At 44.2% G+C, this 12,641-nt stretch overlaps 1 protein-coding gene across 4 annotated transcripts in view; it reads right to left on the bottom strand.

Annotated features, from left to right (window-relative positions):
* Nucleotides 1-12,641, bottom strand: part of kif6 (kinesin family member 6) — a 775,022-nt gene that overhangs the window by 67,421 nt on the left and 694,960 nt on the right. For all 4 annotated transcript variants that reach the window (XM_068027794.1, XM_068027795.1, XM_068027803.1 and 1 more), the window contains exon 19: nucleotides 1,013-1,110. In XM_068027794.1, coding sequence (XP_067883895.1) covers nucleotides 1,013-1,110 — 98 coding nt within the window. The remainder of the gene's footprint in view (nucleotides 1-1,012; nucleotides 1,111-12,641) is intronic.

Below are 12,641 nucleotides of genomic sequence, written 5' to 3'. Positions count from 1 at the left end.
CAAAATGGTAGAGGATGTACATTGGCAAGAATGCCTAGTCTTACCTTAGACGGCGAGGGCATTGAATCAATTCCCACAATTAGGGCAACAAGGGATGGGCAATAAGTGATGTCCACATCCCATGAACGAATATAAAAAAAAGTTCTTGCAGTGGGGTAGGTAACACTGAATGATTCTGCCATACCCTCCATACAGCCTGCAACAACCTCTTATGGACATTCCTGCCCTCACTGACATCCTAAAAGGGCTTCCAGGGATGCTTCCAAGTACCTGATAGCCATTCTGGCTGCTGAAAACTGATGTGGCCCTATTACTAGCTACATCCTTTTAATGTCTGCAGCAGAATCGTATTTTTGTCCCTCTTTCAGGAGTGGTATTACCGCCAAGCACTCCCTGCATAGCAAGTGACAATCCAGGGAGGAAACTGTAGTAGGTTAGCAATGGGTTGACACTGGCAGGCAATATTCTTGATTCACTGACAACCCACCAATGAGAAAGAAATGCGCTCTCTAATTAGCCTTTGCTGTGGGTGGCCTGTTTGTTGTGTCACATGATCCCTTTTAGGTTTGCTGTGTGGCCGCACACGCGCACATCTTAAAGTGAATGTAGGTTGCACATGCCATATTTGTTGCATTGTGTGCCATGTTTTGGATTGCTGCATGGCCACGCACCCCTGTAGCTTAGAGGGACCATCGGGACTGTCATCCCATTAGTCTGGGCTGGATCTGAAGCCAGGTTTCAGAGTTGAAAGGCTAGTGTCTAACGGTCTAAACTATGACACAACCCAGCTCGCCAGCAGTTAGTTTGTAACATTTCAAATCTGAATTGATCCAAACGAAGTAAAATTCTGATCTGTTTGCATTCTGTCCCACCCTTCTGAATTTGCCAAATCAGATCAAGCCAGTTATAAATGTTGTACAATATAAACAGGATATTGGAAGGGTGTGTATCTTTAAAACCAGCATATCCTAGCAATGCGCAAGACATCAGATGTTAATGTGTTATCACTCACCTGCTGCTGTGGAGGTTCCTCAGGGAAGCTGTTGGAGTCACAGGAGGGGTCTTACAGGTACTCTGATAGACAGCCTCAGACAGCTGTTCCTGCTGGGCCTAAAGTAACAAGAGTGAATGTAAAATGGTAAAACATTCATGTGACATTTTCTTTTTTTAAAAAAAGCTTCACGACCTTGGTTTACAAGACTATGTTTAAAAAGCACAGATGCTGCTAACAGAAGCGCTTAGTGCCAGGTCGGGACTGCAGGTCTTAAGTTTCAGTCTTCCAATTAACATATGCAGGTGCTCGACTCATTACAATACACATGCACTTTAATCTTTTGAGAGACCATCTAGAAGAATTTAACCTCAAACTACTGCTCAAGCTACCGTCGGTGAACATGATAATAAATATTTTCCAAAGGGAATTAGAACTTGTTTCCCCAAGGATGGATATTTTTTGACACAAAATCTTTCAGGGTGATCATTGCTTTTCTACTATGAAGGTTACATAGAATTTCTGCATCCAGAAAGAGCCATTGATGCACTATCTGCAGAAGGTGAGGAGCAGTTTAACCTGTATGCTAGCAATGGATTGGCACTGGCAGGCAATATTTCTGATCTGCACCTAACCAGCCAACAGGAGGGAAATCCAGGAGAAAGATTTTAAATTAAGTATCCTAAAGAATCTAGATTGAGCTCTGGTGAGTGAATTCCCGCATTCAATTCTAAACATGCAAGATAGCATGCAGAGCAGCTGTTAAATGGCTTCAGCAGGCATTTGTAATGGGGCGGGTGCATGGGGACAAGGGTTTGTTCTCCTGCAGAATGGACACACCCAAGAGCACGAATAGGCAGATTTGATGACCGAGTTCTGAATGGGAGGGTTGTCTGGGTCAGAAATGAATTCTCCTGGCAAGGAACTACTTCAGCAAGTAAAAAAAGTACTGGAAATACTCAGCAGGCGTGGCAGCATCTGTAGAGACAGAAACTGAGTTAACATCTTGAGTTCGATATGACTATTCTTCAGAACTCAAGGAAGGTGGAAATGTGTTGGGTTTTATGCCCTTGAAAGGGGGGAGGGGGAAAAACAACAAAAGGGAAGATCTTGTAATAGGGTAGAGGATGGGAGAGATTAAATGACAAAGATATCATAGAACAAAAGGCATAGTGGTAATAGTTGAGGTATAAGCATTTGTCCAGAGAGAGTGTTAATGGCAGAATAATGAGCAGCTCTGTCCAAAAGCAAAAACATGAACCTGCTGAGTATTTCCAGCACTTTCTGTTTTATTTCAGATTTCCAGCATCTGCTGTATTTTGCTATTTCAGCAAACTTGGGTGTAGGTGGCTGAGAGTAAATGATGTGATTGGACCTGGATATAAGTCAAGAAGAGAATGGCTGAGAACAACTAAGACTAAAATACAGCTTTCAATACTGCAAGCATGTATGCCACAAAATGCACCCTCCTAGAAGGAATTTTGTGTTGAACAATTCTATCTTCTACCAGACGCTTAAACTGTGCATTAGAGAAACAACATGCACTGGGACAATTTATAATTCAATATTAGTGAGGCAGAAATATTAAAGGGACTTGATACCGGAAATCCTTGTAAACCACCATACTTGCATGAGACCTAATGTTTCAGATCATAGGAGCAGGAGTAGGCCATTCAGCCCATCGAGCCTGCCCCACCATTCAATATGATCATGGCTGATCTTCCACTTCCCACACTACCCTCATATCTCCTTATGTCATTTGTATTTAGAAATCTGTCAATCTCTTCTTTAAACATACTCAATGATTGAGCTTCCACAGCCCTCTGGGGTAGAGAATTCCAAAGATTCACAAACCTCTGAGTAAAGAAATTTCTCCTCATCTCTGTCCTAAGTGGCTTCCCCCTTATTTTGAAACATCTTACCTGCATCTCCCCCTTTATGTATTTTGTAGGTTTCAATGAGATCACCTCTAATTCTTCGAATCTCGAGAGAACACCTGCCCAGTTTCCCCAATCTCTCTTCATAGGACAGTCCCGCCATCATATGTACGGGGAGGCTGTATGTCATGGTTTGGGCCACCTGAATTTGTAAAATCTGAACATTATGTACCTGGTTGTGGGGCAAGATGGAATATAAAAAGGAGCAGAGTAAGACCCAGGAATTGCATGACCACATTAAACAATGACCTCATTGGATGTGATAACATCGGGGAGTACAGAAACTGAAGCCAGAGGCCTCCTCCAGGCTTAAGGGTAATATTATTGTTACGGACAGGTTGTAAATGGTGTGGGTGGTTTCCACTTTTCACCTCCCAACTGCCACAATCGTGTTTTATTAAAAATGGTGCGTTAGTCCCTGAGTGTTTTTACGGTCAAATAAACAGACAAATGGCAGGTTTACTGTCAGTTAAACAAAAACTGTTTTTACACAATTCCTGAAGATGTCGCAACCCCACCCATGTGCGCATGCATGCGCACGCACCACACACACATACACAAGAATAGATAGAGAGAAAAGGGTAGGATGCAATTAAAATGAAGTAAGAGCTCGTGGTTTACAGAAAACTGTTGAATCTTCTCAGGAGGAAGGTCTTTTTAAAAGGTGCGTGCCTAGATGTTTGTAGTCTTGAACTTGTGAAGGCGTTGTAGAGTTCTAGTAGTTACAACTCAGCAAAAAGCTGGTGGTGTGAATTTGGTGCTTTCACAGATGGAGAGTATCAAAGTCACTTTGTAATGTCTCTGTTGTAATGGCTGTTCAAGTTGTTGTTCAGCAGAGTTCTTCTTGCTTAGCTGGATCTCTCTCACAGCCTCTGGCTGGAAACTGGCTCTCGGTGATCGTGGCTTAAGGTCATAAGGTCATAAGAACTAGGAGCAGGAGTAGGCAATTCAGCCCCTTGAGCCTGCTCCACCATTCAATACGATCATGGCTGATATCATCTCGGCCTCAACTCCACTTTCCTGCCCGTTCCCCATAACCCTTCAACCCTTTACTAATTAAAAATGTGTCTATCTCCTCCTTAAATTTACTCAATGTCCCGGCATCCACCGTGCTCTGAGGTAGTGAATTCCACAGACTCACGACCCTTTGAGAGAAGTAATTTCTCCTCATCTCTGTTTTAAATCTGCTACCCCTTATCTGAAAACTATGACCTCTCGTTCTAGATTACCCCACTTGATCTCCCTCTCTTTCTCTTTCTGTTAGGTGACACATGACCCTCTCCACTGGTGTGACCACACAATGGACCAGGATATGGAAACCATGGATATCTATTGATGTCTGAATGGTGCCCATTCTGTTATAATGGTGCTACTTTACACCTTTTTATTCAGGTTTGGGCTGAGTCGGTCTGTCTCCAGAACCCTTTGTTAGTTCATTCATGTAGACAGGAGTCATCAATATTGTTACATGTACTTCCATTTTTTTGGGGTAAATTTTAAAGATTTGTGTTTCACAACTAAAAAGATTTTCCATAGCTGCTAGAACTTTGTGTGTGTGTTTTTAAGGGAGGTCACCAGAAGGTTTTTGAACTGAGCTTGAAAACAAACAATTACTGGAAGGCACTAAAATAAAAGCAAAATACTGCAGATGCTGGAAGTCAGAAATAAAAATAGAAAATGCTGGAAATACTCAGCAGGACAGGCAGCATCTGTGGAGAGAGAAGCAGAGTTAACATTTGAGGTCTGTAACCTTGCGTCAGAACTGGCAAAGGTTAGAAAAATATTAGGTTTCCAGCAAGTGAAGTGGGGTGCGGGGAGTAGGTAGGGAAGAGAACAAAAAGGAAGGTGTGTGATAGAGGAGAGGACAAGGGAGATCAAATAACAAAGCTGTCCTGGGACAAAGGAAAAGAGTGCTAATGCTTGTGGTCTAAGACAAAGCATTAGACCAGAGAGAGTGTTAATAGCAGAATAATGAGCAGCTCTGTCTACATGAAAAACAGGCACATGGTGAAAAAATAAAATAAAAATATAACAAAAGGCCAGTCATGCTCAGAAATTATTGAACTCAATGCTCAGTCCGCAAGGCTGTCGAGTGCCTGATGGAAAGATCAGGTGCTGCTCCTCAAGCTTGCGTTGATGTTCCCTGGGACACTGGAGCAGGCCAAGGGCAGACATGTGGACATGAGAGCAGTGGGGGAGAGGGTGTTGAAATGGCAAGCAACCGGAAGCTCAAGGTCATGCTTTTGGACTGGAGGTATTCTGCAAAGTGGTCACCCAATCTGTGTTTAGTATCCCCAATAGAGAGGCGACCGCATTGTGAGCACTGAATACAGTATACTAAATTGAAGAAAGTACAAGTAAATCGCTGCTTCTCCAGGAAGGAGTGTTTGGGGCTTTGGATGGTGAGGAGAGAGGAGGTAAAAGGGCTGGTATTACACCTCCTGCGATTGCATGGGAAGGTGCCGTGGGAAGGGGATGAGGTATCGGGGGTGATGGAGGAGTGGACCAGGGTGTTGTGGAGGGAACGATCCCTTTGGAATGCTGACAGGGGAGGGGTAGGGAAGATGTGTTTAATGGTGGCATCATGCTGGAGGTGGCTGAAATGGTGGAGGATGAACCTTTGGATGTGGAGGCCAGTGGGGTCGAAAGTGTGGACAAAGGGAACCCTGTCGCAGTCTGGGAGGGACGGCCCTCAACTGTGTCCAACCTATTTCCCACACTTCTGCCCTCACCCCTTCCCTTCACTCCCAGAACCGCAATAGAGTTCCCCTTGTCCTCACCTTCCACCCCACCAGCCTCCACATCTCTCCACAGATGTTGCCTAACTTGCTGAGTATTTCCAGCATCTGCAGTATTTTGCTTTTGTATTATTGTTTAATTCACTGCCTCTTCTCTTCCAGGAATTAAGAAGTTTGCTCTTCTTTCCGACGGGATTTCCGTTTGTCTCTTCTACCTTATTCACCTTCATTGCTTTCTATCGCCTTTCTTGTATTTGATCAGGTCACTACCAAAACTTACTTTCACGGCTACATCTCCTTCCTCAGCAGCTGTCTCCTGCTCCAACCTATTCCACGTGGATTACAAATAAAGTTCCAGCCTGTGTGTTTCGGATCCACCCACGATTACACATATCTGCCATTGTATCCAGGACTGATCTCATCTCCTCTGGAGATCTTCCTCCACGGCCTCCAACCTCATAGTTCTCCAACCTGAACAGCCCGCTTCTACCTCCTTCCCAAAATCCACAAACAAGACTGCCCGGCTGGACCCATTTTTTCAGCCTGTTCCTGCCCTACTGAACTGATTTTTTCCTATTTCCACTTTATTTTTACTCCCCTTATCCAGTCTCTTCCCACCTACGTCTGTGACTCTTCCGATGCCCTCCGTCACTTCAACAGTCGCCAGTTTCCTGGCCCTCACCTTCTCCTATTCACTATGAAGGTCTAAAGGCAGATTATTATTTAGATAGAAAAAGACTACAATATACTGCAGTACAGAGGGATCTGGCTGTTCTTGTGCATGAAACACAACACATTAACATGCAGGTGCAGCAAGTAATTAGGAAAGCAAATGGAATTTTGGCCTTTATTGCTAGGGGGTTAGAGTTTAAAAATAGAGAAGTCTTGTTACAACTATCCAGGGTGTTGGTGAGGCCACATCTGGAGTACTGTGTACAGTTTTGGTCCCTGTATTTAAAGAAGGATATACTAGCATTGGAGGCAGTTCAGAAAAGGTTCACTAGGCTGATTCCTGGGATGAAGGGGTTGTCTTATCAAGAACGGCTAAACAGGTTAGGTCTTTAATCATTGGAGTTTAGAAGAATGAGAGGTGATCTTATAGAAACATATAAGATTTTAAGGGGGCTTGACAGGGTAGATGTTGAGAAGATGTTTCCACTAGTGGGGGCAATCTCTAACTAGGGGACACAGTTACAGAATAAGGGAGCACACATTTAAAACTGAGATGCGAAGGAATTTCTTCTCTCAGAAGTTGGTGAATCTCTGGAATTCTCTACCTCAGAGAGTTGTGGAGGCTAGGTCACTAAATGTATTTAAGGAGGAGGTAGATAGATTTTTGAAATCTCGGGGAGTCGAGGGTTAGGCCCGAAAGAGGAATTGAGGCTTGGGACAGATCAGCCATGATCTTATCGAATGGCGGGGCAGGCTTGAGGGGCTGAATGGCCTACTCCTGCTCCTATTTCTTATGTTCTTAATCCCTTTCCAACTTCATCCCCCACCATGATGGTTTGAGAGCTCTCCACTTCTTCCTTGAACAGAGGCCCAGCCAGTCCCCATCCACTACCACTCTCCTCCACCTGGCTGAACTTGTTCTCACATTGAACAACTTCTCCTTCAACTCCACTCACTTCCTCCAAATAAAAGCTGTTGTCATAGGTGCCAGCATGTGTCTGCCTTTTTGTGGCATATGTGGAACATTCCTTGTTCCAGTCTTCCTCAAGTCTGCTCGCCCACCTCTTCTTCCTGTACATCGATGACTGTATGAGTGCCACTTCCTGCTATTGCCCTGAACTGGAAAATTTCATTGACTTTGTTTTGAATTTCCACCCATCTCTGACCTTTGCATGGTCCATCGGCAACTCTTGCCTACCTTTCCTCAACTTCTTTTCTGGGGATAGGCTATAACAATATTAACTATAAACCCATAGACTCAAACAGCTACTGGACTAGACTTCCTCACACCCCACTTCCTACAAGATCTCGAAACCATTCTTGCAGTATCTCCATCTCCACCGCATCTGTTCAGACAATGTAACTTTCCATACTAGCGCTTCCGACATGTCTTCCTTTTTCCACAACCAAGGATTCCCCCTCACTGTGGTTGACAGGGCCCTCAACCATGGCCGTTCTATTTCACGCACTTCTGTTCTCACCCAATCCTTTCCCTTCCAAACTATGACAGGATTCCCCTGATCCTCAACTTCCACGCCACAGCCTTCGTATTCAACGAATCATCCTCTGTCATTTCTGTCATCTCCAGCTTGATGTCACCACCAAACACATCTTTCCCTCCACTCCCCTTTCAGCATTCTGAAGGGACTGTTCCCTCGGCGACATCTTGGTCCGCTCCTCAGTCAACCCCCCCAACACCTCCCCCCTTTCCTATGGCAGCTTTCCATGCAAGCACAGGAGCTGAAATACCTGCCCTTTTATCTCCTTCCTTCTCAACGTCCAGGGCCCTAAACATTCCTTCCAGTTGAAACAGTGATTTACCTGTGCTTCTTTCAATGTGGTTAAAAAGTGTGCAGCACTGGAATTTAGCAGTATTAAAGGGTATTTATTTAAATGCAAGGAGTATAGTAAATGAGCTGAGGGCACAAATAGACACGTGGCAACACAATATCGTTGTTATAACGGAAACTTAGCTTAAAGAGGGGCATGAATGGCAACTCAATATCCCTGGATATAGAGTTTTGAGGTGGGATAGAGAGGGAGATAAAAAAGGAGGTGTAGCATTATTAGTTAAGGAATCAATAACAGCTGTGAGGAGGGATGATATGCTAAATGAATCAACAAATGAGGCCATATGGTGGAGCTCAGAAATAAAAAAGGGGCAGCCACACTACTAGGAGTGTACTGCACACCCCCAAATAATGAGAGGGAGGTAGAAGAACAAATATGAAGGCAAATTTCTGACTGCAAAAACTATAGGGCAATAATAGTTGGGGACTTCAACTACATCAATATCAACTGGGATACACACAGTGTGAAGGGCACAGAGTGGACAAAATTCTTGAACTGCGTTCAAGAGAATGTTTTTAACTAGCACGTAACAAGCCCAATGAGAGGGGGCACAATTGTAGATTTAGAGTTCGGTAATGAAGCTGAGCAAGTGGAGGAAGTAACAGTGGGTGACCATTTTGGAGATAGTGACCATAATACAGTAAGCTTTAGCATAATCATGGAAAAGGACAAAGATAAAACAGGAGTAAAGGTTCTAAATTGGGGAAAGGCAAATTTTAAGAAACTGAGAGGTTTCTAGCGAAGGTGGACTGGATACAGCTACTTGAAGGCAAACCAGTGGGAGGCATTCAAAAGCGAGATTCTACAGGCAGTGTAGGCATGTCCCCACAAAGATAAAGGGTGATATGGCCAAATCTAAAGCCCCCTGCTTATCTAGAAGCTTACACGGTAAGTTAAAGCAGAAAAAGAAAGCTTATGACGATCACAAAAAACTCTTCATACTTTAGAAAGCCTAGAGGAGTATAGAAAGTGCAGTGTGAAGTAAAAAGGGAAATCAGAAAAACAAAGAGAGGACATGAAAAATTATTGGCAGGTAAAATCAAGGAAAACTCAAAGATGTTTTATTCGTCGATTAAGAGCAAGAGGTGAACTAAGGAAAGGGTAGGGCTTATCAGAGATGTACAAGGGAACTTACACGTAGATGCAGAAAATGTGGGCAGGGTTCTTAATGAGTTTTTTGTCTGTCTTCACAAAGGAGAGGGTTGATGCAGACATTGTAGTTAAAGAAGAAGAGTGTGAAATATTAGAAACGATAAGCATAATGAGAGAGGAAGTACTAGAGGGTCTGACATCCTTGAAAGTGGATAAATCGCCAGGGCCAGATGGATTGCATCCCAGGTTGTTAAAGGAAGCCAGGGAGGAAATAGCAGATTTTTTTTTTAATTCATTCATGGGATGTGGGCGTCACTGGCTAGGCCAGCATTTATTGCCCATCCCTAATTGCCCTTGAGAAGGTGGTGATGAGCTGCCTTCTTGAACCGCTGCAGTCTATGTGAGGTAGGTATACCCACAGTGCTGTTTGGAAGGGATTTCCAGGATTTTGACCCAGCGACAGAGAAGGACCGGCAATATAGTTCCAAGTCAGGATGGTGTGTGACTTGGACGGGAACTTGCAGGTGGTGATGCGCTGAGGATCATCTTCAAATCCTCGCTGGATACAGGTATGTTACCGGACAACTGGAGACATGTGAACGTTGTACCATTATTTAAAAAGGGTGTGAGGAATAGGCCAAATAATTATAGGCCAGTCAGTCTGACCTCGGTGGTGGGAATATTGTTAGAATATATTCTGAGGGACAGGATAAACTGCCAATTAGAAAGGCACGGACTGATCAGGGATAGTCAGCATGAATTTGTTATGGGAAGGCCATGGTCTTACAAACTTAATTGAGTTTTTTGAGGAAGTAACAAGAAGGATTGATGAGGGTAGTGCAGTGGATGTGGTCTACATGGATTTTAGTAAGGCATTTGACAAGATCCCACATGGTAGACTGGTCAGTAAAACGAAAGCCCATGGGATACAGGGGAATGTGGCAGGTTGGATCCAGAATTGGCTCAGGGACATGAAACAAAGGGTAGTAGTCGATGGATGTTTTTACGAATGGAAAGCTGTTTCCAGTGGCGTTCCAAAGGTCTCAGTGTTGGGTCCCTTGCTGTTTGTGGTATATATTAATGATTAGGGCTTAAATGTGGGAGGCATGATTGGGAAATTTGCTGATGACACAAAAATTGGCCGTGTTAGTTGATAGTGAAGAGGATAGCCGTAGACTCCGGAAAGATATCAATGATTTGGTTGAGTGGGGAAAAGTGGCAAATGGAATTCAATCCAGATAAGTGTGAGGTAATGCATTTGAGGAGGGCAAATAAAGCGAGGAAATACACAATAAATGAAAGGATATTGAGAGTGGTAGAAAAAGTGAGAGACCTTGGAGTATATGTCCACAGGTGCCTGAAGGTGGCAGGACAGGTAGATAGAGTGGTGGAAAAGGCATATGGAATGCTTTCCTTTATTGGCTGAGGTATAGAATACAAAAGCAGGGATGTAATGCTGGAACTGTATAAAACGCTGGTTAGGAGTATTGCGTATAGTTCTGGTCACCACATTACAGAAAGGACATAATTGCTCTGGAAAGAGTACAGAGAAGATTTACAAGAATGTTGCCAGGGCTCGAAAGTTGCAGCTATGATGAAAGATTGGATGGGCTCGGGTCGTTTTCCTTAGAACAGAGGAGGCTGAGGGGTTACTTAATTGAGGTGAACAAAATTATGAGGGGCCTAGATAGAGTAGACAGGAAGGACCTGTTTCCCCTAGTGGAGAGGTCAATTACCAGGAAGCACAGATTTAAGATGATTGGTAGAAGGATTAGAGGGGACATGAAGAAACACTTCATGTTTTTTTTCAGGTTTGCACTTGCTGCTGTTCAATATTCAGTGTATTCACACCTAATCTGTACTAATGCTTTGTCTTTCAACACACCATTAACATATTGTTTGCCTTTGCTCCGTGACCTTTTGGTCAGCTATGTGGCCTGGTCCAATCTGCACCTTCTCCTTTGTTATCTCTTGCCCCACCCCCACCTCACTTGTTTATAATCTGTGACTTTTCTAATATTTGTCAGTTCCGAAGAAGGGTCACTGACCCGAAACGTTAACTCTGCTTCTCTTTTCACAGATGCTGCCAGACCTGCTGAGTGATTCCAGCATTTCTTGTTTTTGTTTCAGATTTCCAGCATCCGCAGTATTTTGCTTTTAATGAAGAAACACTTTTTCACCCAAAGGGTGTTGGGTGTCTGGAATTCACTGTCAGGATTGGTGGTGGAGGCAGAAACCCTCAATTCTTTTAAAAGGTACATGGACATGCACCTGAAGTGCTGTAACCAGCAAGGATATGGACCAGGTGCTGGAAGGTGGGATTAGTTTGAGCGGCTAGTTTTTTTGGTCAGCACAATCATGATGGGCTGAATGGCCTCCTTCTGTGCCTAAATTTTTCTATGGTTCTATGGTAGTATACTGTATTCATTGCTCACAATGTGGTCGCCTCTACATTGGGGAGACTAGACACACACTGGCTGACTGCTTTGCGGAACGTCTCCGCTCAGTCCACAAGCATGACCCCGAGCTTCCTGTCGTTTGTTATTTCAATTGTCCACCTTGTTCCTTGGCCTGCTGCAGTGTTCCAATGAAGCTCAATGCAAGCTCAAGGAACAGCACCTCATCTTTCGACTGGGCACGTTACAGCCTTCCGGACTCAACACTGAGTTCAATAATTTTAGATTATAACCTTTGACACCATTTTTTTTTCTTTTTTAGTGTTTTTTTGCTGGTTCGATTTTTAATGCCCCACCCCTTGTTTCTTTCTTAACCCCTTTACTTTGTGTTTGGACAGCTGCGATCCTGTCATTTATACCTCATCCAGATACATATTTTGTTTCTTCACTTTTGTTCTTCTTCCCCACTCCCCCTTTTCAATTGCTCAAAACCTATTTAATTTCTAACTTTTGACAGTTCTGATGAAAGATCACACTGACCTGAAACATTGGCTGAAACGTTTATCCCCCCGCCCACCCCCACGAGCAGGCTAGGAGACTGGATGGGTGGGGGGAACGTAAAATCATGTGGGAGGTGGGGGTGCCATGCCCATTACCTACCCGCCCTAGCTGCTATTTTACCAGCAGCGGGGGAGATGGCAAGCAGCCCACCCACCCTTTGGCCAATTAAAGCCCTTAAGTGGCCAATTAACTGCCACTTAAAGGCCTCTTCCTGCCACCATTGGTATTTTACCAGCGGTGGACGGGCACTTTGGCACCTGAGGAGGCTGCATAGTAATACCTGCGGCCTCCTTGCAGCTGGGAGGAGCCCTGCTGATCGGGCACCCTGTGCCCCACGGAGGGCCCCCCCAGCAGCATGGGTCACCCCTGCGAAAACAACCCCTACACCCTACACTCTAACTGC

This window comes from Heterodontus francisci, chromosome 3 (assembly GCF_036365525.1).
Source record: "Heterodontus francisci isolate sHetFra1 chromosome 3, sHetFra1.hap1, whole genome shotgun sequence".
NCBI lineage: Eukaryota > Metazoa > Chordata > Chondrichthyes > Heterodontiformes > Heterodontidae > Heterodontus > Heterodontus francisci.
This window is presented reverse-complemented; position numbering and strand designations above follow the sequence as displayed.